The following is a 27,399-nucleotide window of genomic DNA, read 5'->3' on the forward strand; positions in this document are numbered from 1 at the left end:
TTAGGAGGCGCTTGCCTTTGTACCCAGCAAAACAATCTAGTAGTTTTCATTAGAAGACATACTGTATATGCTCCTTGCCATAAACATCATACAAACAAAAGGTGGAGAACCACTTAGTGAATAACGATCCGAGTCAAGTATGGCAGGGACTGCAGCACTTAACCAACTATAAGGGCAGCATGAGGAGCATGGCAAACACCGATGCCTCGTTGGCTGAGGAGCTGAATATCTTCTTCGCCTGCTACGAGGTTAAAAGACCAGACCCCGTAGCCTTTGCTGGCCGGCCTTCTGACTCTCAGCCACTCACCATGTGAACACCAAGTGAGAGCTGTATTGAAGGCTGTGAATCCCAGCAAAGCCGCAGGCCCAGATGGGATGCTGGGGATAGTGGTCAGGAATTATGCCAATCAATTAGCAGGGGTCCTGACAAGGATTTTTAACATCTCCTTGCAAACGGCATGTGTACCATCATGCTTGAAGGCAGCTACCATTGTCCCAGTCCCCAAGAAAACTGCAGTTGAGTGCCTGAATGACTACAGACCTATTGCATTAACGTCTGTAGTCATGAAATGCTTCGAAAGATTGGTTCTCCAACATCTTAGGACATGCCTCCCACTGGACTTTGATAAACATCAATTTGCCTACAGGGGAAATAGGTCGACAGACGATGCCATAGCTACTGCTTTATGCTCTGTAGCAACTTTATTTATTTTTATTTTATTTAATAATATTTCTATACCGCCCTTCTCCCTGAGGACTCAGGGCGGTTCACAGGGCAAGAATAAAATGCAAAGTTACAAATATTAAAAGGAAATTAAATAATTGCCCGATTTTAAAACAATTGATATGTTACAATTATAAAACCCCAAAGATACAATAATAAGAATACAAGAATAAAAAACCCCACCAATCCCCCATCAGGCTAGGCCGGCTTGTACAAACAAAAACGTCTTCAGATCGCGACTCATCTCGAGAGACCTGGAAGTTATGTCAGGATGCTTTTTGTTGACTACAGCTTGGCTTTCAACACCATTTTGCCGAGCATTCTCATCGAGAAGCTGACTGACTCTCCCCCGCCATCTGCGATTGGATTCAAGACTTTCTTAGGGATCGGTTAGAAACAGTGAGGGTCGGGTATGCTTTGTCTACCCCCCTGAAGCTTTACACCGGTACCCCACAGGGCTGTGTGCTTAGCCCCTACCTGTACTCTTTATAAACTTATGTTTGTGTATCATCTGACCCATCCACTGCGATAATCAAGTTTGCAGAAGATACAACTGTGGTGGGTCTTATTACAGGTGGGGATGAGACAGCATATAGGGTGGAGGTACAAAAACTATCCATATGGTGTAGTAACAACAACTTGCACCTAAACATTGGCAAGATGAAAGAGATGGTGTTAGACTTCCGGAGAAAAAAGGAAGAACCTGCCCCACTTTACATCGGGGAGGACTGTGTGGAGAGAGTTTCCTCCTTTAAATTTCTGAGTCTCTACCTCTGTGAAGATCTGACCTGGAAAGTTAACACAACCCAGGTGGCTAGAAAGGCCCAACAGAGGCTTCACTTTCTTAGGGTCTTGCAGAAGAACAGGGTAGAACAATGGCTAATAACCGTCTTTTACCGGTCTACTATAGAGAGCGTCCTCTCGTATGGTATTGTGGTTTGGTATGCCGGTCTGACAGCCGCGGACAGGAAAGTATTACAGAGGGTAGTGAGCACAGCACAAGACATTGTGGGCTGTCCCCTGACACCACTGGACGACATTGCCAGGGCTCGTTGCCTTGGAAGAGTGAGGAAGATTCTCAGGGATGACTCACACCCTGCACGGTATCTCTTTACTCTCCTACCATCCGGTAGGAGATATAGGAGTATAGCCAGCTGTACCAACAGGCTGAAAAATAGCTTTTATCCGTGGGCTGTTAGGCTTTTAAATGGGATAGAATCTCTGTGAACTTATGCAGAATTGACTTGAGAGGCTGGTGTGTGGTGTAGTTGGTTCACATGGTGTGGCAGGATGGATGGTTTGTTGTCACTGTGTGTTGGGGGGAGAGAGCACGGGGGGAGGCTCAGCTAATCTCAATGTACACATGTTGTACTTTGACAATAAAGGTTTATTTATTTATTTACCTGTTTATCTACAAACTCTCGTGTGTCCTTCTCAATGTGGCCCTCATAGAGATTTGTGGTCATGTTCATCAAGCCAATCTTGGACAGGCCAAAGTCAGTCAGCTTGATGTGGCCCATAGATGTGATGAGCAAGCTGAGAAAGAAAGAAAGAAAGAAAGAAAGAGAGAGAGAGAGAGAGAGAGAGAGAGAGAGAGAGAGAGAGAGAGAGAGAGAGAGAGGGAGGAGTGAGTTTGAACCATGAAAGCAATCAACCAAATAGTTCAAAACATGTAAACTTTTTGTTGTATACTGCCCAGAATCACTCACTTATAATGGGCAGCTGTATAAATTATATAAATAAATTAGCAATCTTTTTTATCCATTGGGGACACTGGCTTCTAATTCTAAAAGTATGATACAATGTAAGTGAATTTAGTTGTCCCAAATGGATAGGTGTTACTGCTCAGACAACCCACACAACCAGTCAGCATGCTAGGCTATAGCAAACGTATTAGAAGACGACTCCCTAACAAGAATTTTTGAAATAAATGCATCCCACCCACCTCCCTGCCGTTTCACAATCTAGCTTGTACCCCACCCTCACTTGTCTGGTTTGAGATCCCGGTGAACAATGCCGTAATTGTGAAGGTACTCAAGGGCAAGGACTGTCTCAGCAAAATACATCCGGGCCATGTCCACAGGCAAAGGTCCCATGTTCTTCAGCAGTGTGGCACAGTCCCCACCTAAAGGAGAGGCAATGTCAGAGAGTCCATTACATGTAAAACCCCAGGGACATTTGACAAGCCCAGCTTTGATTATTTGATATCTAAACCAGGGTTGTCCAACCTCGGCAACTTTAAGACCTGTGGACTTCAACTCCCAGAATTCCCCAGCCAGCATGGGATTCTGGGAGCTGAAGTCAGCAAATCTTAAGGTTGCCAAGCTTAGGCATCCCTGATCTAAACTTATTTTCAACTTGCCAGGCTGACTAACTGTCTTTTAGGCATCGAGTAAGCAGATTTTCTTTAATTTTGTCTTTTATGTTGTTTTTTTAATCTCTTCACCAAAATGCTTGTTTTAGTGGCATTGCTATTTATTGTCCAGGACAGCGATCCTTTAATGTTCTTAAAAAGATTCCACTGCTTTTTTAAAAATTTAAAATGGAAAACATTTTGCATATGCTTTTTAAAAGTATCCTGAAGAAATCAAAGAGAAAAATCTTTCACCCTCCTTCCCCCAATTTAGAAAAGCCAAAACCACTTCACATCGTGCCAAATAAGCATATTTGGCAATACCTCATTCTTTTATTTAATTTTCCAAAAGGAGGTTTTTAAAGCCTCTGACTAAGGTTTCTTTGGCAGGGACCACTAGGAAAACTTTAAGATCGAGAAGCAGATTTTAGGCAAACTGAGAAGGGCTTGGGGAAGGGGGACGAAAATGTCAAGCACTTCAAAATCCTGTTTCCCAACCATGAGAAGATCCAACGCAAAGTCTAAAAGACCAGTGATGCTTTTGAGACTTTGGCAGGCATCGTACAACATATTTTTGCAGACTTCCTTTGGCAGCTGTTTGATAGGGAGATAAATGTTGCTTTTCAAAGTTCGCCAATCTCGGGATTCCAAACTCTGTAGCCTTTTAGGAATTTAGCACATACAGTATGAAACCGCAGAACTGTGGAATGCTCCCTGCTCTTCTGGAAATGGATATTAAATTCAAGCCAAAGCCAGATTTTGCCAGGATGAAGTTCTTTCTCTTTGAAGCAAAGGTTATCAGAAACTGCTCAATACCAAGTCAAACCACTGATATATCTACCCCAGGTCCACCTCCACCAACTGGAAAAAAGCCTCTTCCAAGTTTTGCCACCCATGATCCCTTGACTAACGATGCTAGACAGACCCAGAATTTCTTCCATGCAAGAGCAGCTGCTCTTTCAATGACCTGGAAGTCTTTGTTGCCAGGTTGCTCCATTTCCACCCATGCAAATCAAGACACGTCCTTCTGCAAACTCACCTTCCACGTACTCCATGACCATGCAGAGGTGACACCTGGTTTCAAAGGAGCAGAACATGCTGACCACAAAAGGGTTCTCTGCAAAGGTCAGGATGTCGCGTTCCACAAAGACTTGCTGGATCTGGTTCCGCAACACCAGGTTCTGCTTGTTAATCTTTTTGATGGCAAACCGTTGGCGAGTCTCCTTGTGCCGCACCAGATACACAGCCCTGAAGGAACATGAGAACTATTGGGCAGCCGATGTTTTCCACCCATTGTTTAGCCCTCTTGGCAACTCCTTGAGGTAGACGAGGCTGACAAGATAGTGATTACTCCAGTTCTCCCTAGCCATAACGAGGACTCAGAATTAATTCAAGTACAGGTAGTCCTCACCTTACAACCGTTCATTTGGCCACCATTTGAAATTACAACAGCATTGAAAAACATGGCTTACAAACGGTCCTCATCCTTAGCAACCATTGTAGCCTCCCTACAGTCACATTATTAAAATTTGTGTGCTTGGCAACTGGCATGTATTTACGACAGTTGCAGCATCCCGGGAGTATGTGATAGCCAATTGTGACCTTCCCAGTTGTCTTCCAACAGGCAAAGTGAATGGAGAAGATGGTTTCATTTAACGGCTATGTGATTCACTTAACAACCGCAGTGATTTGTTTAGCCACAATGGCAAAAAGGTTGTAAAGTCAGATGTGATGACTCACTTAACAACTGCCTTGCTTAGCAATGGAAATTCTGGTTCCAGTTGTGGCTATAAGTTGAGGACTAGCTTTACAAATTTTTTTTGCACTAGATACCCTTTTAGCAAAGAGGAAAGTGACCTAACCTTCTCACTAGTACAGTTCTTCGTCATTTTGCTTTTTGCACAATATGAGTTTTGGTCTCATAGCAAAAGGGGAAACCATTACTTGCTGAGCCTACTCACCCATAAGCCCCATTGCTGATCAACTTGATAGTTTCAAAATCACTTTCACAAGGCTTCTTCCGAGGAATGTGGGTGGAAGACTGGTTCTGCAAGAGACAAGGAAAGAGAAGGGGAATATATGTTACTTGCAGTCTATAGAAAGAATGACATCTGTTGACTTATTAACAAGAATTGTTGTTTGCTTTTCTGAAATAAGTAGCACACAAAAATATAGGGGGAAAACTCCTCATCTATCCCAGTATGATGGAAGAACAAGAGTTAATTGGGGAGCCTAAAAATATCAAAGAGCTCAAAAACCTATCTCATGGGGGGGATTAGAAAAAGTCTGGGGTCAAACCCAGCTCCCCACCAGCCCTAGGAGGATGTAGGAGAAGAGCAGACAGAAGTGGGGGGGGGGGCAGAGTTAAATGCGTCATTAGTTTAGAGTCCTTGCATTCCCACAAGTGCTCCAAATCCAACTCTCTTCTGAATCCCGCTGACCCTTATCTGGCTCCAATTCAGCATTGAATCTTAGTTGACGAGGTTCTTGGTTATAGATTTGAATAAATTTTCTATGCTGTAACCTTATGAATGGTCCTGATTTTCTGTGCCTGATAGAGGCAGAATGATCTCAAAGAAGACCTTACTATTAATATTTCAGTGTGAATGATTACTGAACTATTTTAAATAGTGGAGAATATTTTGGAAATTGATGCCCGGCTTCACCTGGCAAGTTGAACTGGATACCCAAATGATAAGTAGTTTTATTGTAGGAAAGCTGAAGAAGTGCCACGAAAGAATTCCAGTGACTAATACACATCAAATACCAGCCCTATTTATACTGAAATCAAAGTTCAAACTCCTGTGCTCTTTTCCCCCACCCACATGATAGAATGAAGTAGAAGCCACTCTGGAAGATAATTTGTGTAGTTCAGGGTGGAGACCTTGGTGTTCTCTGAGCTTGGTGATTTTCTTACAGATTGTTCATTACTCAACCAGGTAATTATACAACTAGGTAAAGGGGCCAACTAGTAATCCACTTTCTTGGGTAGATTGCTTCTATGTCTGTTTTGCCAACAAGAGATGAAGTTTGCTTGTGACAATGCGAGTCCTTAATGTTAAGCATTTTTTTAATGAGAAAAAATAGTAAATTAACAATAAATGAAATAAAATATTAATCTTGAATACATATGGCCCTTTACAAATTTCAGTCTAGAACAGGGGTAGGCAACCTTGGCTCTTTTATGACTCGTGGACTTCAACTCCCAGAATTCCTGAGCCAGCTATGCTGCCTGAGGGATTCTGGGAGTTGAAGTCCACGAGTCATAAAAGAGCCAAGGTCTAGAATAGTGTTTTTCAACCTTGGGAACTTTTTAACTCCCAGGATTCCCCAGTCAGGTTGCTGGGGAATTCCTGGAGCTGCTGTCTACACATCTTAAAACTACCCAGATTGAGAAACATACAGCTTCAGAGATATGCCTTGCCACAGACTAGAAAAGGAAGGAGAATATCGCTTTACCTCAGAAGGTTCATCTTGCTGCTCTGGGCCTGCTGGGGAAGGGCAGTCAACTTGATCAAACTGCACAATTTCTGGGGGGGGAAAGAGAAGCACAACTGAAAACAATGACAAATAGGACACTTGATCTGTTTCCTCATCTGCCTTCCCTGCTTTTGTGCTCTTCTTTTTGATGGCCACAACAATCTTCCCTTCTCTGATTGGCAGAATTCTTTCCGTTATCTGTGACTTAAATCAACTGTGGGATCCTTGGTGCTCTCTGAGGTTGGCTATTTTCTCGCAGACATTTCATTACCAAACTAGGTAACATCATCAGTGGTAGAAGGGAGCAGTGTTTGGTCTCAGTTTATATACAAGTGGGAGTGTTCTTAGTGGTTCTTTGACTAGGCCAGGGGTAGGCAACCTCGGCTCTTTTATGACTCGTGGACTTCAACTCCCAGAATTCCTGAGCCAGCCAAGCTCCACGAGTCATAAAAGAGCCGAGGTTGCCTACCCCTGGACTAGGCTATTGTTTACATGGACTGTTTGTCTGAGATGATAGATCCTTGAAAGGGGCATTGTTTACTGCTTGATTGTTGGTCTAATAGTAGTTAGATCAAATGAGAGACGATGCCTGCAGCAAAGTCCAAGTGATGCATGCAAAGCAGATACTGCTGTGCTATTTATTTAATCCAATTTTTACATACTGCTGTGCTCCAAAACTAATTTTAAGTGATTTACATATAAATTCTGCATAGCCCTATTCAAACTAGAAAACCTCTTTTTTCCCCTTACCCTCCAGAGGATCTTTGGCGAGTCCCAGCTGACTGATAATGTAACGTGGAATGTCTGTTTTGATGCCTTGTCCCACTTTTGCATGACCTTCGGCAGCCTCCAGGAGGTGATAAAATTCCTCCGGGTCAAACTCCTGGAAGCCGGAAAAGGGAGAGGAAATGGGGAAAAATCCAAAAAAAAATGAGCTTTTTCACAATAAGGTTTAGCAACTTAAAGTATTAAAAATGAATGAAATTAAACAAAAGTCTTCCTCTACAACAGACATGTCAAACACAAGGCCCGGGGGCCGGATCCGGCCCATGAAGTGGTTTCATGTGGCCCGCGAAGCCATCCTGGAAACAGTGAGGGAACGGCCCCCACTGCCTTGGCCCTGGCCCAGAGACCCTCCTTCTGCCAAAGACCCTCAGATCTGTCCCACTCCTGCCCAGGCCCCCATAGGCACCCTTGATGCGAACGATGTAGAGCTGGCCACGCCCACCCAGTAGGTCATATGCACTCTAGCCACGCCCACCCAGTAGGCCACGCCCACCCTGGCCATACCCATCCGGCCCCCTGAGGGCAACCGCAATGCTGATGCGGCCCTCAATGAAATTGAGTTTGACACTCCTGCTCTACAACAATCCAAACACTATGGAAATGAGTGGGCCTAAAACAAATCACCAGAGTTCTTCTTCTCTGCCTGGACCTCTCACATTTAGGAGCTGTTAGTGTAACAACCAGGGCTTTTTTTCTCATAGAATGCTCAGAACGGAGTTCTGGCACCTTTTTTGGATGGAACCCTGTAGGGTAGGCAAGGCGGGTTGTATGACATGTGTGAGTTCCGGCACCTTTTTCTTTTACAAAAAAAGCACTGGTAACAACCCAGGGTGGTTCCTGTTCATGAAACCCAATAAATTGTGAAATCTAGTAATAATAATCTAGTAAGTGTAATAATGTTGTGCACTCTGAGAAGACCAAATTATTTTTTTTTCTCTTGCACTCAGTTCTGGGATGCAGAGCCAAGCAGGAACAACGCCACAGTACAGGAAGCAACAGCTTCCTTGGCTCAGAAATCAGAAGACAAAAGCTTATCTATAAATACCAAAGATTAAAGTTTCCCTCTCTCTGCTGCATAAACCCTGCCTACAACCATCACTCATCTCAACTCTGAGCCATCTGGAAAACTCCAGCTATCGTCTCCTGGTGCCATCACGAAAAACGGAGGTATTTTCAGTTCCAAGAAAGCTTCCTTTCCCATATTTCAGCCTGTTTGTAATTATGTACTGGCCCCAATGAATTCTCACTAAGGATCCATCTTGCACACATTGTCTTGCAAACATTGCCAGCAGCAAAAAGCATCCCAAAAGTAGACATGAGGGCTTCGTTAGCTATTATTGTTAATAGCCAGCGAGAGCCTCTCCATCTCAGTGTATACTTTTCATCTTTTTTACTAAAAAAAAAAAAAGTTAAAAGTGCAGGCTGGATCAAACTAAGATAATGCATCTACTGTAAATTTAGCACTGTTTTTAAGGATAGTTAGCCAGAGTATGTTAATTCAAAAGGCTGCTCAAAATTTAAATTTTAGAAAAATGGCTGGAACCAGGCATGTTTAATTTTAGCTCAGGCTCCAGGAATTGTTTAAGGGACATGCTGGCAGCAGAGGGGGGGCTGCATTCTCAAACTCTGGAATAGATCTATCAAGTCGCCATGAAGTCTACATGGATTTTCCAGCTTCAGAGTAACAAATCATGTTTGCAGTAAGAGAAGACTTGTAACCTTCCAGGCTAGGTGTTTGCAAACTTGGCAACTTTAAGACTTGTGGACTTGAGCTCCCAGAATTCCCCAGCAAGCACGGCTGGCTGAGGAATTCTGAAAGTTAAAATCCACAAGTCTTAAAGTTAACAAGTTTGGAGACCCGTTCTAGTGGGATCTGGCTGGCCATTGTAAAACGATCGATTACACAGATCTTCAGTCTGATCCACAAGGACCAAGGGGAAGCTTCAGTTCACATTCACTCTAGGGCTAGCCCAGGGGTAGGCAACCTCGGCTCTTGTATGACTCATGGACTTCAACTCCCAGAATTCCTGAGCCAGCTTGGCTGGCTCAGGAATTCTGGGAGTTGAAGTCCATGAGTCATACAAGAGCCGAGGTTGCCTACCCCTGGGCTAGGCCTTACCACTTGCTTTACAGCTCAAGCCACTCAGGCAGCCACATCTACTGTTCCACACAGAGCTTGGGGAGCTACATGAGAGCTTCAGAAGAAAAAAATATCTCTCAAGAATTGTTCTTGCTCCAGATTATGACGACAATCCTGTAACCCTTTGTCCCTTTCCAGCTAGCTTATTGTCTGAGCATAGCAGATAAGTCAGCTCCATCCTTACCAAGCACTCCAGCAGCCGAGCTGGCCGGGAAATGATGATCAGTAACTTGCGGACCAGCTGTTCAATGAAGTGCAGCTCCTCACTCTCCGAGCGCTCCTGAGCCTGGCAGAGAGCGTGATGAAGAACTCATGAGGGTTATTGAGAAAGGCTCCCTAGAGAAGTCTGGGTCAGTGGGGGAAACAAAAGAGATACTCACATCTCTTAGCATTTTCTCCAGCTTCTCCTGCAGTTCAATGAAATAGCGGGAGGTAATGAGAGCCCCTTGGGACTTGTTGAGACAGTCACGGGCCAGTTCAATGATCTGGTGGTGGATGAACCCCAGTACACCGTCAGCCAAAGGCAGAATGCGACTGGGCGAGAAAGCAGCAATTGTCTCTGCCAGGCGCTCTTCCATCTGGGCAGTAGCCTTTGAAAGGAGGGAAAAGAGGGAGGAAAGCAGAGAGCGACTGTGCGATCCAGAAGCTTCAGCTGGGCTCCACATAGGATTTTCAGTGTTAAGATGACCCCGTCTCAGGAGAACTAAAAGGCTCATGGTTAAATCTCTGCTCCATCTTTTTATTTTCACTGCATCCTTCCAACATTCATGCAAGCTACCTTTAAAAATAAACATGAGCTGCAAGAGAAGGGAATGGAGCGCCCAGCGATTTCTTCTGGAATGTGTCGCCGGAGGCACCGAAACGGTGAAATGTCTTTCGTTTGGACGCTTTTCATTTCACCTTTCTGCAAAACTCCAACACAGGAAAAGCGATGAAAGCCATAGAAGCACAGTACTGTGGCTTTTGTAGCCGATGCTTTTTTAAAAATTTAACTAAATATAATTTATTTCCTTTCAGCGCCATAGGTTGTGGAGCCACAAGTGCTGGATCTAGATTTTCGCAAGGTTTACAGATTAGACAAAACTAACCCTGTGAGTCTATGGTTCATTAATTCTAATGCTCAGTTCTTAACAGAGTCTTACCTTCGGGAATCTCTCCTTGTATACATGATTCATCATTACCACCTCATTGTCAAAGGTTCCAGTTGTCCGCCCAGGGCTGTGAAAAGGAGAGGCAACTGCTGAGGACATATCCTAAGAACTCAAGCAAGGCAAGAATCAGGAAGTAGAAGAGAGCTTTAGTAATTCTCAAGATCTCACATTTCCCCAAGATTGCTTGCTTTAGCCATGGTTCTTATCCTTCTGAATGTGTCAGGGCTGCAGACTGACAATAAACTAGCTAATAAGTCAGAGAATCTTTACGTAGTGACTAGCTTAAGCGTTTCTTAAACCATTGAAATCAGGAGGAAGAGAAAACAGTGTTACGTGATTTTTTTTCCTCCTTCCCTAAAATGCACCCCAATGGCTCAGCACTGGAATCTGGCCGAGCCACGATCTAAAATGGAATCTCAAGGACGATTCTTCCAAATGGATGTGATTTATAGTTGTTCAAACAGCAGAGTTGCTGCTAATTAAAGAACTGTTGTAGATTGTAAGAAGCACAAGCGAAATTTGAGAAACATCCCTGGTTCAATCTCTGGTAAAACAAAGCAGGCAAGGTGAGAACCAGTGGTGGTCAGGGCAGAGATGCCCATCGTATAATAGTACTACTCGGCTTCAAGGCTACCAAAACACTATGACATTACATAAGAATTTCGGCAGCTACTGGGTATCAAATGCAAGCTGTATCTATATTGAAATCTAGGCACAAATGCTTGCCCCCACTCTCTTTGGACAGCAGTTTCCACCTATCTCTTATTTTGAGAGGAAGACAGCCTCCAGTTTAAACACCAGAGACTGTGCCTTCTCCATTTTTGCACTAGCAGTGGGCCGCCCACTCTACGTAAGGCTTTCCTGTATTCTTGTTTAAGAGATTCTAATCTAGTGCAGCCCTGTCTGAGAGTTTTCAGCCAAGTCAAGTGGAGAGTCAAGTTATATCATGAATTGCCCAATCAGTGATTATTGCTGAGTCTAGGTGAGGAAGCCTAACAGACAGTGTCTCAAATTTTTTAAAAAAACTCTGACGAAGCCAGTGATGAAGAAGGGATTGTTTTCCTTCTGTTACACTGGAGCAGGAGAGGAAAAAAGTGCACTTCAAGACAGGTTCACCTTTTTTAAAAATTCAGGATTAGAGTTAAGGTGCAAAATGGATGCCTTGTAAGGGGCTAAATGAGTGAACATTTAAGAAGTTTGCTAAGAATGGACATGTACTCCTGCATAAATTCCTTCCTGTGCAATCCGCTTAATACAGATAGTCCTCGAATTACATCCCCAACAAAGCCCAGAATTTCTGTTGTAAGTTATGATGGTCTTAACATGAGGCATCCATGGTCTGATTTTATTACCATTTTTGCTGCAGTTGTAAAATGAACACAGTGGTCGTAAAGCGAGAGGGCCAGCTGTTAAGCAAACGATTGTTAAGAGAATCAATGCATCCACGATTGTTAAGAGAATCAATGCATCCCTATTGGCATTTTTTGCTGTAAAAACCATCATAAATCATGTCACATAACTATGGAATGCTGCAGCCAGCAGTAAAGATCAGCTGGTTGGCAAATGCGGATATGCGATCACGGGAGGGCGTGTGCATGTGCTGCCACTGGAACTCTGGAATCAAGTCATAAGTACCTTTTCGTACCCGTCCATGGTAACTTTGAACAGTTGCTAAGTGACCAGACGTTAAGTGAGGACCACCTGTACAGCCTTGTCCTACTTTCATTAGAGGTTTCATTGTGAACCATCTAAAGAAGAGACGCACATCCAAAGCCAATAATACCTCAAGCTGCGGGACCGAGGACGAAAATATGGCGAGTGGCGCCCGTCTTCTCCTGGAACGCTTTCAGTGCTGCGGAAATGCTTTGAAAGGAAGTGCAGTTCATCAGGCGTAGGTTGGTAGGGCAGTTGGTGGAGACGCTCCTGTGAGGAGGAAGACGATGACTGGAGAGGAGGAGGAGGAGAAAAAGAGGAGAGACCAGCGTGAGAAAGAAAGTGAGTAACCCTTGTTCTGACGCACCATCATGGAATATTTTAATATCTGCAGAGGAACCAGTTGCCTCAGAGTAAACAGACAGCTGGAAAAACTGAGGGAGGGGGAAACGCGGTATTTAAGAAATAAAATGAAAAAAAACCACTTCCTTTCATAGGAGGTTAAGCTCTGGCTATGTCAACTCTGGCAACTGTAGAGTTTACATATGTCTAAGCCTTGGTTTTTATGGGGCCTCTTTATCTCAAGCAACAGCACTTCTGCAAGCAACTTCTAAGCCTCTCTCAATATCCTCTTAGCCTGTCAGTGTTTCTTTAAAAAGCCATTGAGAGGTTGAATTACAAGACTGAGTTCCTATTAAATTTCCCAACAGTGACCAAGCAGTAGAACCAAGTTTTCCTTGGAATGACATGTTTAGCCAGACTTTGATGATGATAAGTTGGTACATTTCTAGCTAAATACTTGAGACAGCTAGCGAAACCAGAAATAAGCACAATTCAACAGCACCAATCTAAAAAAATTCTAGCAAACCTGGTTAAGGAAAGTAGGTATGAAATGAATATTTCCAGGAAAATAAGATGGAAAACAGGTTATTGCTAGGTGCCATTCACCCCGTCTCCAAACAAGGGTCTGTCTTAATGGACTTCATGTAGCTCACCATTTCTCAGTCATGGGCTTCCTATATATTCTTAGATTGGGCTTCCTATATATTCTTAGATTTCCTAGACTAGAAAATAAGAATCTGACTCACTTTAGCACAGAATCTGCATATAATAAAATGCCAGATTTACTCCATGATACTTACTGAAACAGTAGAGCTCGGGGTGTTGGTCCCATAGCCGGATGAGGGAAGTGACGCCAGGGACCACCTTCGCCCATCAGCCCTGCAAAAACAGAGGTAAATATTATGACATCAAGTCTTGAAGAAAAGAGGACAGCACTATCAAACTGATGAAAACAACTGGGAAAGACTAACATGACTGCTCAAATATCATCTACAACAGAGGTCCTCAACACCTGGGCTATGGACTGGTATCGGTCCGTGTCTGTTAGGAACTGAGCTGTACAGCTGGAGGTGAGTGGTGGGCGAGCAAGCAGAGCTTCATCATCATCATCATCATAATCATTAAACATGAACCTCAGTCAACTGAACGCTCCAATTGACTGGCACTAATGGTTGACATGGGTTGCTGCCAGCATCCTAGGTATCAACCAGGTATCTCCTTAAAATGTAAGATGTTATGAGTAGCACAGTTTTTTTTTGTAGATTTGCTGGAGTTATTGCAGGAAGCTGCAATTTCTTGAAGTATTTTGCAAAGTTTTTGGACACAGTTCCCAGTGCCCCGATGACAATGGGCATCACTGTTACACGTTTCACTCATAATCATGCAGTTTCGATGGCCAGGTCGCTGTATTATTATTACTATTACTATTACTATTATTATCCGCTCTCCAGCGCTAGCATCACTGCCTCGGCTCCACCTCAGATCAGCAGGCATCAGATTCTCATAGGAATGTGAACCCTACTGTAAACTGCGCAGGTGAGGGATCTATGTTGCACTCTACTCCTCCCCACCTCCGTCTGTTGAAAAATTGTCTCCATTGAAATTGGCCCCTGGTGCCAAAAAGGTTGTGGACGGCTGATCTATAACACTGGGGGAAGGAAGGGACTTTTCTCCTATACACATCAAAGCCCCTTTATTTCCCCATCCTTCTCTCTTTCAAACTTGGTCAAAATACACTGTATATTCCAGACCGAGCATAGATTTTTTTGGGGGATGACTTTTCCAAACCCCAACTCTTTATGTGAATGAGGTATTTCTAACTACAAGCTCTCATCTTCTCCCCAAACTGCCAATGTAACAATGCTGGAATAAGAGGAACCATCTTCTAGAAGCACCACCACCACTCCTTGCCCTCCAGTTCCCTGTCTTGCTTTCTCGGTAGCTTCTTTAAAAGATTTATAAAAACAAGAGAACAGGTCTTCCAGCATATTTCAGGCTGTTTGGTCTTACATACCTGGCAGACTTCCTAAGGGAACTAAAGATGGTTGCCAGGGTTAGAGAATTGTGAGGTTCTATTTTGTTAGTGACTATGCAAGGAGGTTCTCTCCTTCAACCGATCTTAATTCTTTCCAGGGTTTCAATCAGCAATGTCCAGTTCTGAAGGATTCTTTTTTTTTTGATAACTGCAAAATGCCTATTCTGAACAGAACCCCCAACAGGAGCAACATATTGCAATCCAGAGAATCAAAATTAAAGCTTTATTTTGCTCAGCAATTAGGGAAATCAATGAAGTTTCATTTTATTTACCTCTGACCCAGCAGCCAAAGTTCTATAATCTGCAAACCCCAAACCTGAAAAATTGTTCCTTCTTTTAACCTGGGGCAATGGATTGTATTTAAATATACACACCATCTTTTCTCCCCCCCCCCCAAAATCAAGGCGATTAGCCGAGAGACAGACTGTCCGTTCTGAAAGGCCTGGGTGATGCTTTTCTTATGGATCATGATTCAGGGTGAAGTTTTTCCCCAACAAAAAAAAGTAGTGGCCATCTTTTATTTTTCATTATCAACTGTATAAGAAAGTATTCAGCATAGCCCCTAACAAAATAGAACAACTCAATAGATTTAAAAATCCTACATGATTTCTTCCCATTGCTAAGATTACCTGTCAGTTCGAGGAACATGGCTTTTTCCGAGGCATCATTGATGAAACAGGAGAAGTAGAAAAGCAAAAAGAAACAGGGAAAGAAAAGGGTGGGGGAGGATATACAATTAGGAATCACAGAAATATACCTTCCCCAGGCCTGGAGGCATTTTTCTAACCCTCCTAACCAGTGCTGGGATTCAAATATATAAACAACTGGTCCTCTTTGTGGATGCCACTTCCGGAAGCCCATTCTGAGCCTGGGCAACAAAAAATTAGCTACCGGTTCTGCCGAAGTGATGCGAACCGGCTGAATCCCACCACTGCTCCTAACCTGAAATTAGAAATAGTTATACTTTACCTAATTTGTTGGGTTTTTTTTCTAATGTAAAAATTGGCGAGCAAAAGAATGAAAGACCTAAGAGCTGGCTATCATTGCTCTTGGGTGAAAAATAAATACTAATTTAATTCATACAACTGTCTGGTTTTTTTTTTATTGTCAGCTCAGAAATGAACTTGAGAAGGAATAAAAATCCCAACAGAAGTTAGAAAGGAGGCTGAAAAAGAGCATTAATGGCGTTACTATGTAGAAGTCAACTATGATAACTCCTAGAAGAGACTGGACAGCCACTTGTCTGAAATGATATAGGGACTCCTGCTTGAGCAGGGGACTGGACTAGAAGACCTTCAAGGTCCTTTCCCGCTCTATTCTGATTGCATTTATTGAATTGTACACACAAATGTACTCTGTACATGATTAGTGATATGTCAGGTGCAATCTGGACCATTCGTAAGGTTGCAGCATAGATTTTGTTGTTGTTGTTAGCTGCGAAGTCGTGTCCGACCCATCGCGACCCCATGGACAACGTTCCTCCAGGCCTTCCTGTCCTCTACCATCTTCTGGAGTCCATTTAAGCTCACGCCTACTGCTTCAGTGACTCCATCCAGCCACCTCATTCTCTGTCGTCCCCTTCTTCTATTGCCCTCAATCTTTCCCAGCATTAGGCTCTTCTCCAGTGAGTCTTTCCTTCTCATTAGGTGGCCAAAGTATTTGAGTTTTAGCTTCAGGATCTGGCCTTCTAAAGAGCAGTCAGGGTTGATCTCCTCTAGGACTGACCGGTTTGATCGCCTTGCAGTCCAAGGGACTCGCAGCATAGATTTATTCAAGCCTATATACAAGAATCTGGTCAACCAACACTAAATGAGTGCCAGATAAGGGTCAACAGAATTCAGGAGGGGTTGGACTTACAGCGTTTACGGGAATGCACAGACACTAAGCTGATGGCACACTTAACTCCTCCCACAAGGTCTGTCTGCTCTTCTGCTATATCAGGGGTAGGCAAGCTGGCTCAGGAATTCTGGGAGTTGAAGTCCACGAGTCGTAAAAGAGCCAAGGTTGCCTACCCCTGTCCTATATCGTACTTTTATTTTGGGATGCATGATCCAAGGCAAAGCCTGTCATAAGTCTTTTCCTCTGAAAACTCACACAGTAAAGCTGCTTGGCAAGGAAGAAGACCCGTGGTTGACAAACCAGAAAGAGCTGCCAGTTTTTCTCTCTCTGGGCTTCTTTATTCATTTTGCTATTACGTTTTGCTTTGATTATTTTTTTTAAAAAAACAAAACAGAAAACGACAGGTCTTCTTTATTACCTGGGAACCATTTTCAAAATACACTTTTTTCTTGAAATACATTATATGGCTTGAAGGAAGAAAAACTTGCTGACGCTTAGCAAAAGTGGGTCTAAAACTGGAGAGGAGATTATCCTGCAGAAAGAGCTGCCTTGAATTCCACAATGGAAAAAGAAGGGGGGAAATACAAATTTCCACTTCTAGGCAAAAATGGAGATTTCTAAGGCTTTTATATAATAATAACAACAACAACAACAACATAAAAATCAGGAGTAAGTAAAATGACTCAACTTTTCCAATTTGTGAGGACCTAAATTTGTTTTATTGGTAGAATCTCTACTGATTTCTCCCCCACCCCCACCCCACTGCCAAACCTTGAAATCTTCTTTCAGCCTAGATTACACTTCCTTCCATCCTTCTCCTTCCCTGGTCCCAAGCAGCTTCTGTGCTCCCTTACAGCAGATTCTCTCGATTCTTTTCACAAGCTCAGCCAAGGTGAACCACCAGATGGGGTCACCTAAGAACTGTGGCCTCTTACCTGCGAGCAAATGGAAAGCTGGCAGAGGCACCAGTGGAGAAGTTGCGAGGACTATCAGCTGGACTGCTACTGGCTGCGGAGAGAGAGGAGGGGATTGAAGAGAGGGAGGACAAAAAAAAGGACTTTCGTTAAAAGATTCAAAAGAATCTTTTGAAGAAACCAAGAGATCTTGAACAGCACCCAAAACCTTAAACTTGGGTAGGAATGGGTGCTTTAAAATCAAAATCTTCTATTCTAGGAAATGCACTGACTACCAGTCAGCTTCCTTAAGCAGTTCAAGTGCTGGTTTCCATTCGAAACTCCTACATAGATCAAGGCCTGATTAACTCTGAGACTGCCTACTCCCAATGTGAATATGCCAATCAGGTAGATCAGTGATGGTGAATCTTTTAGAGACCGAGTGCCCAAACTGCAACCCAAAAGCCACTTATTTATTGCTGGGTGCCGGGTAGGCGTGGCCCACTGGGTGGGCGTGGCCCACTGGGTGGGCGTGGCTATGGTGGTCATGGCAGACTGGGTGGGTGTGGCCAAGGTGGGTGTGGTGACTTTGATGTTGCTCATGGGGAGGGATGCCTGTGGGGGCCGCGCAGATTTGGGGGAGATCCAGGAGGTCTCTGGCAGGAGGGGCAGTGGGCAGGAGGCTCGTCCTGCGGGGTGAGGCGAGGCGAGGCAGGGCGGGGGTGCCACTGTCGCGGGGCAAGGCAAGGCAGGGGCAGCTGCTGCCTGACACCATCGGTCCCCGCACACAGACGCCAGCGAGCGTATGGGGGTCGACGGTGTCTGTCAGCTGCTACAGCCTGCCGGCTCCTCAACCGGTGCACTCTGGGGCTCCGTTGCCCACTGCTAGCAGTTCAGACAAGCCACCTCTGAGCTGGACAGCTGGCCGACAGCTGAGGAGGTGATGCAGTGGGTTGTGCCTGGGAAAAGGATAGCATGCGAGGCCAGGAGGATGGGACGGGGGGAGGGAAACCAGCCGTGCCAGGATGCATCTGGCCACATGGGACCTCGGATGGCTGGTTGAAGAGGGACAGCTGCCATCTCCGGGGCATGGCACACGTGCCCACAAAGAGGGCTCTGAGTGCTGCCTCTGGCACATGTGCCATAGGTTCGCCACCACTGAGGTAGATCTTAGACTCATGTGAAGTTTCCATTCCATGAGATTTCCATCTACAGGGAGCCTGTCTTGGGTCTTCTCACCGTGGCCACCTCTATTGTGGAACAGCTTGCCCTGGTGTAGGAGAACATTCTTGATAAAGAACACTTTGTTATGGAGACTCTTTAATGAGTGTCCACAAAAAAAGTAAAAACATGGCTCTAGGAAAGAGCATGTGGGGGATGTTAGATGTTGGTATCTACCTATGTTGCTCAGTGCTATTATATTATTAAATATTCTTTTGCTATATTAATCTTCTCAGGTTCTTTTTCTATATATGCCACTATGAGTACAGATTAGGCGAGACCTGGCTCAAAAACAGTAACTGTGAGAGGGACCTTGGAGTCCTAGTGGACGATCTCTTTACTATGGAGCAGCAATGTGCAACAACAGCCAAAAAGCTAATACAATCCTGGGTTGTATAAACAGAGGCATAGAATCAAGATAATGTAAAGTATTAGTACCGCTTTGTAAAACCCCAGTAAGACCACACTTGGAATACTGCAGCCAATTTTGGTCACCATACTACAACAAAGATGTTGAGACTTTGGAAAAAGTTCAGAGAAGAGCAACTAAAATGATCAAAGGCCTGGAGACTAAAACATATGAAGAACGGCTGCAGGACTTTGGTTTGGCTAGTCTAAAGAAAAGTAGAAATGGGTGACATGATAGCAGTATTCCAATATTTGAGGGGCTGCCACAAACAAGAGGAGTCAAATTATTCTCCAAAGCACCAGAGAGTAGGACAAGAAACAATGGTTGGAAACTGATCAAAGAGAGAAGCAACCTGGAATTAAGGAGAAACTTCCTAACAGTGAGGACAATGAACCAGAAATCATGGGCACTCAATCACTGGAGGTTTTTAAAAAGAGGCTACAGTCACTTGTCTGAGATAGTATAAGTTCTCCTGTTTGAGCAGGGCTGGACTAGAAGACCTCCAAGGTCCCTTCCAGCTCTATTCTGATTCTGGAATTCTATTCTATTCTATTCTATTCTATTCTATTCTATTCTATTCTATTCTATTCTATTCTATTCTATTCTATTCTATTCTTAATGATACATTGGGAGGAGTGGCATAAAACTGCTAGTAAGTAAATGAACAAAAAAGTGGTTAGTCTCTGATCCTACTGGATACACACATATATTAATTTTCTCACTCAATAAAACATCCATCATTCAGAATGAAGCAGAAGAATCAAGCATCACATTGAAAATCCATTAATTAAGAACATTTATGTCAGCCCAACCCACTCATGGTGACTCCAGGTGGCTTATAGAAATAAAACCCCAGTACAGAACCCATTAAACCTCTAACCCCCTGGTGACAACAAACAAATCAACTACTCAGGGGGCTCCATATCATCCTGAGATATCCAGACCCGCTGGCAAAACCATGTCTTCCAAGTCTTTCAAAAGAGTGTCAAAGTGGGGGCCAATTTCATTTCTGCCAGGATGATGTTCCACAGGGACAGAGCCACTATGGAGAAGGCCCTTCTTCTTGGCTGTACTAGATCAAGGCTTTTTAACCAGTGGTACGGGTACCACTTGTGGTACATTGGCACCTGGCAGGTGGTACGTGACCATCCTAGAAAAGTGGTAGTGGGGGAGGGGAATGGCAGCACCACACAAGCCTGAGCGAGAGACGGCTGGAGCTGCAGGGCTGTCAGGGTTCAGCGGAAGCGCCAGGATCAGCACTTCTTCGGGGCTGTCAAGGCTCAGTGGAAGTGCCAGGATCAGTGCCAGGCTCCAGCTAGAAGCGCCCAGAAGAAGCACCGATCAGCTGGAATGTTGCAGCATCTCCAGGGTCTTGTGATTTACATTCAGTTGTTTGGCAACTGATTCATATTTATGACGGTCACAGTGTCCCAGCGTCATGTGAAGTGACCAAAACCTGCTGCAACCACCCAGCAGATGGGGGGAATAAAAACCAAACACCCCCCACTCCATCCCACCCCTGCTACCAATCCTGAACAGAAATGCTCACAACAATGAAAACCTCGGACAGGAGGAAGAGCACCGCCGGGCGGGCAGGTAGGTGTCTTGCTCAGCTATGGCTTGGGGGGGGCACTTTTTTTTCAGTGCCACTGTAACTTCGAACAGTCACCAAGCGAACTGTTGTAAGTCGAAGACTACCTGTACTTCATCACATTTTTCCTTTTTGGGGGGGCGGTCATCAAGTTTTTGACACCTTGCTAGGCGACTGGTGGTACTTGGATATTGCCATATCCTAAAAGAGGTACAAGGGGTGAAAAGGTTGAAAAGCCCTACACTAGATGGACCTCTCCCGCCTCTGGTGGTTGGGTAGATATAAACAGGGAAAAGATGGTCCTTCAAATAACCTGGCCCCAGGCTACATGATGTTGGCCATCATATTTAAAATAATACAAGAGACTATTTCACTAGGATTCTCTTCCCACAATTTAGAATGCAGTACCAAGATATTTGTCACCAGAGACCTAAGTCCAGCCTACCGTTTCCCATGTCTTGTTGAGGATGTCCGTCCTCACCCCAAAAGGAAAGCTTTCCTAATTTGGCATGTTCTTACCTGTTGGCACAGAGAGGGGTGACAAAGGACGTGAGAGGGTAGGCGAAGGAGTCCCAACCACTAAGCTCTTCCTGTTGCTACTTCGACAGCTGCAAAAGCAGAAAAACAGATGATATTACGCGAGGGACAAGGTTTCATGGGCAACAAGTATCACCCAGAATTCTGGGCACCCGGGGTAGGAGAAATTCAGAATATAATGGGGGTCAATGGTATATTCATAATTTCCAAGGCTAATGGCAAATGGAAGGAAAATTTAAAGGCACGCAGGCTGGGGAATTCTGGGAGTCCACACATCTTAATGTTGCTGAGGTTGAAAAAAACAATGATATAAAGGGCACTGTCATAACGATAAGCAAACTGATAAAATACTCCAATGCAACAGCCACTTTTCCAGCGAATTCCATAAAAAGATTACGATCCTGGCACCAGGGTGGAAGTAAGTCTCTGTTCCATTTGTTGAAAGAAAACTAAATGGGAAGTGTGCGGACGCAGGCCATTGCCCGGAACCAGTGGCAGACAGCACATCTGCCTCCAGGACTTAAATATCAGCCAAACGTTTTCCCCCAGGAATGGAATGGAAAGTCACAGTCAGAGGCATCAGCCACTGAACTTGAGAAAGGAAGTGATTCACTGTTGCCCTAGGCACAATTCACAATGACCTGGGATCCCTTTTCAGGCTGCTTGGCAGGATGAGGGAATAAGGAAGTTAGGAGTGCACAGCCAGGAGGAAACAAGACAGCACAACGGGGCAGAGCTGATTTGCTGACCTGGATCAGCAACTGGACATTGGCTGGGCATCGGGAGAGAGGTAAATAGAGGCTGTCACAGCTGGATGTGGAACGTATCGCCCATCCAGCAGTGAGTGTAATAGCCAGAAGAAAAAAGGAAACAGAGGCATCAGGGGAAAGTAAAGCAACAACAAAAAGCAGAGATGAGGCGATTAAACCATGCAGGAGTAAAAGGAGGCGGCTTTTAATTGTGCAGTTGTGGCCACCATCTTAACTTTTTTTAAAATCCTAAGAAACCCCTGAGGTCCACGCATCTTAAAGTTGCCTGATTGGAGAAACACTGGTTTAGTTATTTTTATTTAAAATAACTATAAAACCTTTCTCCCCCCCCCCCAAAAAAAATTAGCTATCAAGTAAATATATTGATAGGAGAAAAATACATGGGAAGGAATCATACTATTGTTATAATGATTTTAATCGATCAGGGGGCAATCCCATTATTGCTAGTTAATTGGATGATTCTTAAATGAAATCTAGCTTGTTTCTGGACAGCCATGACCCGTTTCCTTTAGAAGAGGACCATTATTTTCACAGTATTGGCCCAAGTATAGTATGTCATTTAGCCACATTTAGGTCTTTAGCATATAGACATGTGTCTACATGCTAAAGACCTAAACATGGCTAAATGACATACTGTAGGTACTTGGGTCAATACTGTGAAAATATTACACACAATTCACACAATACATGCAGGCCTACTCATCCTTACTCATCAGTCTCTGTGTCTATGAAATTAGCTTCCCATTTTGATTCATGATTACAGTAAAAGTGTGACAGAGCGCATGCCATAGGAAGATAAGATTTACCCAGAAGCTAGTTAGACATACTTTATAAGAAGAAACTGTCCCTCAACCTTGCTCAACCTCCTGTCCTATCAGACTACATTTTGTTGATTTAAAAAGGGAAGGATTATTATAAACAATGTTAAAAATTCATTAAAAGGTAGTGTTCAAGGCACTAACCAGTCTCCCGACTGCATGCTCCTCTCTGCTCCCCAAACAACCCCACAGAGCCAAGCTTTCACCCCCTTCCAGAAGGCCAGGACAGTGGGGACCTGTTTCACCTCGGGGAGGGGGGGAAATGCTCCACAGAGCAGAGGCAATGGCAGAGAAGACCCTGTTCCTTGACCCCACCAGTCTGAGTTCTGGACATATCATTCCTGCCTGACCAAGTGGGATGGACCAATGTAATGGACGTTACAATATCAATATCTTGAATTGAACCCAGACGCAAACTGGCGCCCAATGCAGCTCGCACAGCAAAGCTGTTACATGCTGAAGATTGCCTGCACGGCCACATTCTGTTATTAGCTAAACCTTCCAGATATTTTTCAAGAGTAGCCCCATGGAGAGCCCACTGTAGTATTTCAAAGGGGAGACAGTTCAAACATGAGATACAGATAGATGGGGGGGAAGGGATAATGGGAGTTATAACTGAAAATACAAGACATGCTAGAAAATGATCTGAGTTTTAAAAACTATGGGTTTATTTCTCATCAATAGCAGATAATATTTGTAGCTCAAGGTTGAACTGTGCAGTCCTTGGTGCTCTCTGAGCTTGGCTGTTTTTAATTTTCATCATTGTCCATGTTTAAAAGCCAGCCCAGCTGGTAAAAAAATCTTTCTGGCTGAATTGCCAGAGCTGTTGCTAATCAGACCAGATTATACTGGTCTAAGCACACCAAGGCAAGTTTCCGGTCTGCCTGCCCTCTGTACTGCATCTGTGATCCCTGCACCAATTTGAAAGAAGTGGGCTTTTTCTGCACAAACCCCTTTCATTAGCTCTAGTAAGGATGACTTTAAATACTGAGGGCCACAATGAGCAGCATTCCACAGCCGTAAAGCAATTTTAGGGAGGGAAAGTCCATCATTTCTGTGTCACACACTGACCTGGGCTCACTAAGTCAGTCCAGAGAAAAGCACACACCAAACCTTGAAGGAATCACTCAACAACTCAGGACTGAATCAAACAGCATTGCAAAATTGACAGCGGGCATTGGAAATTGGCCACATTCAAGCTCTGCCCTTGTGAAATGTAGATACATCTAAACCAATTACATAACAGGAACTGGCAGATCTCGCAGAGACGATTACAGATATGAAGATTACTGATGACGTTGCAGATGGGAAGAACATTCTCAGATACAAGGGTGTGTGTGTGTGTGTGTGTGTGTGTGTGAAGCTGAGAGGGAAGATCAAGCAGAATTGAGGTTGCTTTATAAAAGACTGCTTAGCTGCCCACCCTCTCCAGAACTGACGTTTCGACAACAAGAAGTGGTGACTTTTCCTCCTGCATGTTGCTACCTCCTTAATCACAAAGACATGATTCCAAACATGGTGGTTATTAAAGATGCTATTCCACTGAAAAGGATATGAACAATAGGTAAAGGTAAAGGTTCCCCCGCACATGCATGCTAGTCGTTTCCGACTCTAGGGGCCGGTGCTCATCTCCGTTTCAAAGCCGAAGAGCCAGCGCTTGTCCGAGGACATCTCCGTGGTCATGTGGCCGGCATGACTAGACGCCAAAGGCGCACGGAACGCTGTTACCTTCCCACCGTAGTGGTCCCTATTTTTCTACTTGCATTTTTATGTGCTTTCGAACTGCTAGGTTGGCAGAAGCTGGGACGAGTAACAGGCGCTCACTCTGCTACGTGGCACTCGGGATTCGACCCGCCAAACTGCCGACCTTCAGATCGACAAGCTCAGCGTCCTAACCCACTGAGCCACCGCGTCCCTTTAATATGAACAATAGGGGTGCAGAAATAAAACATTATAAAATATAATATCCCTGAGAAGAAGAAAAAAGTATAGACACTAGACCAGGGGTAGGCAACCTTGGCTCTTTTATGACTCGTGGACTTCAACTCCCAGAATTCCTGAGCCAGCCATGCTCAGGGAGTTGAAGTCCATGAGACATAAAAGAGCCAAGGTTGCCTACCCCTGCATTAGACCATTAAAGCAGTGAAATGACCTCAAAAAAATATAAAAGCGTTTGCATTTTTTTTTGTTTAGCAAAAGTAGACATGTGATGCCTAGTCAGTAATGCATCGTATGGATAAAGTCATCCCTGATTTTATTTCCATTTGCCAGGTAGTGCCTGACATCTGCCCACTGCAGTGGAATATTGTGATGGTTGCAAAATGGTCATGTAACCCACTCAAGTTTACGACCTTTTTTGCAGTGGTCATTAAGTGAACACAGCATTATAAGACAAATGCAGCAGTCATTAAGTAAAACCATTGTATCAAAGTAACTTCCAGTTTTTAGCAAAACCATCATATAATTCAGTCACATGACCACATGAAGCTGCAAACAGCCAAAAATGTGGCCTTGTTGCTTAGTGCCCAAAGTGGGGACACATGACAATGGGGTGGAGGACTATTGAAACTTCAGAACTGGGTTGTAACTCCTTTGTTCAGGTATGTTGTAATAGTTGCTAAGCACCCGATCATAAGTCAAGGACTACCTGTATAATACCTTAATTGTATGTTAAAACTTTTCAATAAAAAAAAATACCTTAAGACTGACAGACAAACAATTCAGAATAGACAGCACAACATTTATTTATGGAATTCGCTGCCCACAAGCAGCACAATTCACTGCCATGAAATGCAGTTACTCCACAGATAGCTTTGAAAGGGTAAATTAAATCACAGAACCTCCATATTTAGAAGCACTCTATCCCTGAGTTTCAGCAACTAGGATGCTACTGTAGGAGACCTATCTCCTTTTTGCCCAATTTTTGGACAGTTCTAAGAGGCAGCTGAAAAGGCATTGAGAAGAACAGAACTTTTTAAAGCCTGAATCCATATGGGTCTTAAAGGTCTTCCAAAGACTTAAGACAAATAGCATTCACATAAATTTTGATCCTGAAAGCTATGAATGTACCAGGTTCAGAAGTACTACTGTACTAAAATGGGTGCTCTGAGTAGGTATGGCTATAATGCCTCTCTAGGAGGCATCCAGGAAGGATCTGGCAGGTTGACCGTATTGAAAATAGCCATATCTTGTACACACACAGCCCCACCTCATTTATTTATTTAATAACTTATATGGCTGCAATAAAACCAATAAACAATAAAAGCAATAAAAGAAAGAAACTTGGCACCTCACATACCCTTCTCTGATGCTTCCAATAACCCTCACCAAGATACCAATGTTTGGAAAGATCTTTAGGATCTTCCAGAAAGTTAAAAGGGTTGGGGCCTACCGAATTGTGGAAGAAGAGGCAGGTTTCCTAGGTTCTGGTAGATGACAACATTTAAGGGGGAAAAAACTGGAATGCACCCATAATTTTCAGCCTTACGTGATAGGCAGACAGGGAAAGAGAGTTCCAAAGATCATCTTATCCCATGCCACGTCAGACTTTAAAGGTGAAAAACAGCACCCTGAATTGCAACTGGGAACCAGTGTAATTCACAAACAGCAGTGTAATATGGGTGAAGCAAGGGCCACCCAACACTGCATGCTATGCCGCATTCTGAACTAGTTATAATTTCCAGGTGGTCTTCAAGAGCAGCCCCATCTAGGGTCTATTGTAGTACTCTAGGCAGGAAGTGACCAAGGCATGATTGATCATGAACAAGATCTCTTGGCATGCAAGACAGATATGTAAACCACCACCATGGCTGCCTCCCCCCCCCCGCCTCCTTGAGCTGAAGCTGCAAGTCCAGGAGAGTCATCAGATTGTGCATCAATCTGGCTAGGGTAGTGCTGGCCATTGCAAGTCAGAGATAACAAATCACTAGATCTTGAGGGGGGGGGACCAAAAACCTGATGGGTTGACTAGTACTGGTTCCTCCCCATCCACTGCAAACTTGGCCCTTTTATGACCTGTGGACTTCAACTTCCAGGAATTCTGGGAGTTGAAGTCCACAAGTCATAAAAGGGCCAAGTTTGAAGACCCCTGCTGTAGGCATTGGGTCCACGTTGCAGCAGTATCACCTGCTTGGGCAAGGTTGGAGACAACTAAGTATCAGGGGCATATTGATGGTACCATACTCTATATTGTTAAATGACCTCACCCAGCAGTTTCACCTAGATGAGCAGCTACAAGTAATTGGAGCCCTGAGGTAGTCCACACTGCTCACCCCCGCCCCACAACTTAGCCTGCAGTGACTGCCAGGGAGGAAAGAGGAGAATCAATGCAAAAGAGTGCTTCCAACTCCCAATCCGCAGAACTGGTCAGAAAGATACTCTGGTAGATGGCACCAAAATCGACTGAGAGCAGGGCGGTCAAATTTCAGTCAGGATTGGGAACAAGGCAGATTGCCCGATTTCTATCCTAAATCTCTTGGCTCCTTTCACTGCCTGATATCCAAATGAGATCAAGTGACCTCAAATGGCCCGGACTAGGGACCAGCCATTCACACCAAGGCACGCCTGCCTCACAGCCGCTGAATATGGTCTGCAACTCATGTCCTAATCTGGACATCCCCAACAACAAAAGATGCGGGACGGGGGGGGGGGAGGGGAG

The 27,399-nt window shown here is 44.2% G+C and overlaps 1 protein-coding gene across 3 annotated transcripts in view; it reads right to left on the bottom strand.

Moving 5' to 3' along the window:
- The window catches only part of MAST3 (microtubule associated serine/threonine kinase 3), a 73,243-nt gene that overhangs the window by 25,131 nt on the left and 20,713 nt on the right, over positions 1 to 27,399 (bottom strand). For all 3 annotated transcript variants that reach the window (XR_014492899.1, XM_083366080.1, XM_083366081.1), the window contains exons 3-16: positions 21,137 to 21,225; positions 17,439 to 17,511; positions 15,294 to 15,314; positions 13,430 to 13,508; positions 12,418 to 12,578; positions 10,626 to 10,701; positions 9,864 to 10,073; positions 9,668 to 9,769; positions 7,308 to 7,440; positions 6,537 to 6,607; positions 5,039 to 5,124; positions 4,117 to 4,325; positions 2,711 to 2,849; positions 2,128 to 2,260 (exon numbers count right to left, since the gene is read on the bottom strand). Coding sequence is in view for 2 of the 3 variants with exons in the window: in XM_083366080.1 (XP_083222206.1) it covers positions 2,128 to 2,260; positions 2,711 to 2,849; positions 4,117 to 4,325; positions 5,039 to 5,124; positions 6,537 to 6,607; positions 7,308 to 7,440; positions 9,668 to 9,769; positions 9,864 to 10,073; positions 10,626 to 10,701; positions 12,418 to 12,578; positions 13,430 to 13,508; positions 15,294 to 15,314; positions 17,439 to 17,511; positions 21,137 to 21,225 (1,582 nt within the window). In the remaining variant the exon portion in view is untranslated. The remainder of the gene's footprint in view (positions 1 to 2,127; positions 2,261 to 2,710; positions 2,850 to 4,116; positions 4,326 to 5,038; positions 5,125 to 6,536; positions 6,608 to 7,307; positions 7,441 to 9,667; positions 9,770 to 9,863; positions 10,074 to 10,625; positions 10,702 to 12,417; positions 12,579 to 13,429; positions 13,509 to 15,293; positions 15,315 to 17,438; positions 17,512 to 21,136; positions 21,226 to 27,399) is intronic.

The sequence above is a fragment of the Vipera ursinii genome (assembly GCF_947247035.1).
Source record: "Vipera ursinii genome assembly, chromosome: 1".
Taxonomy (NCBI): Eukaryota; Metazoa; Chordata; class Lepidosauria; order Squamata; family Viperidae; genus Vipera; species Vipera ursinii.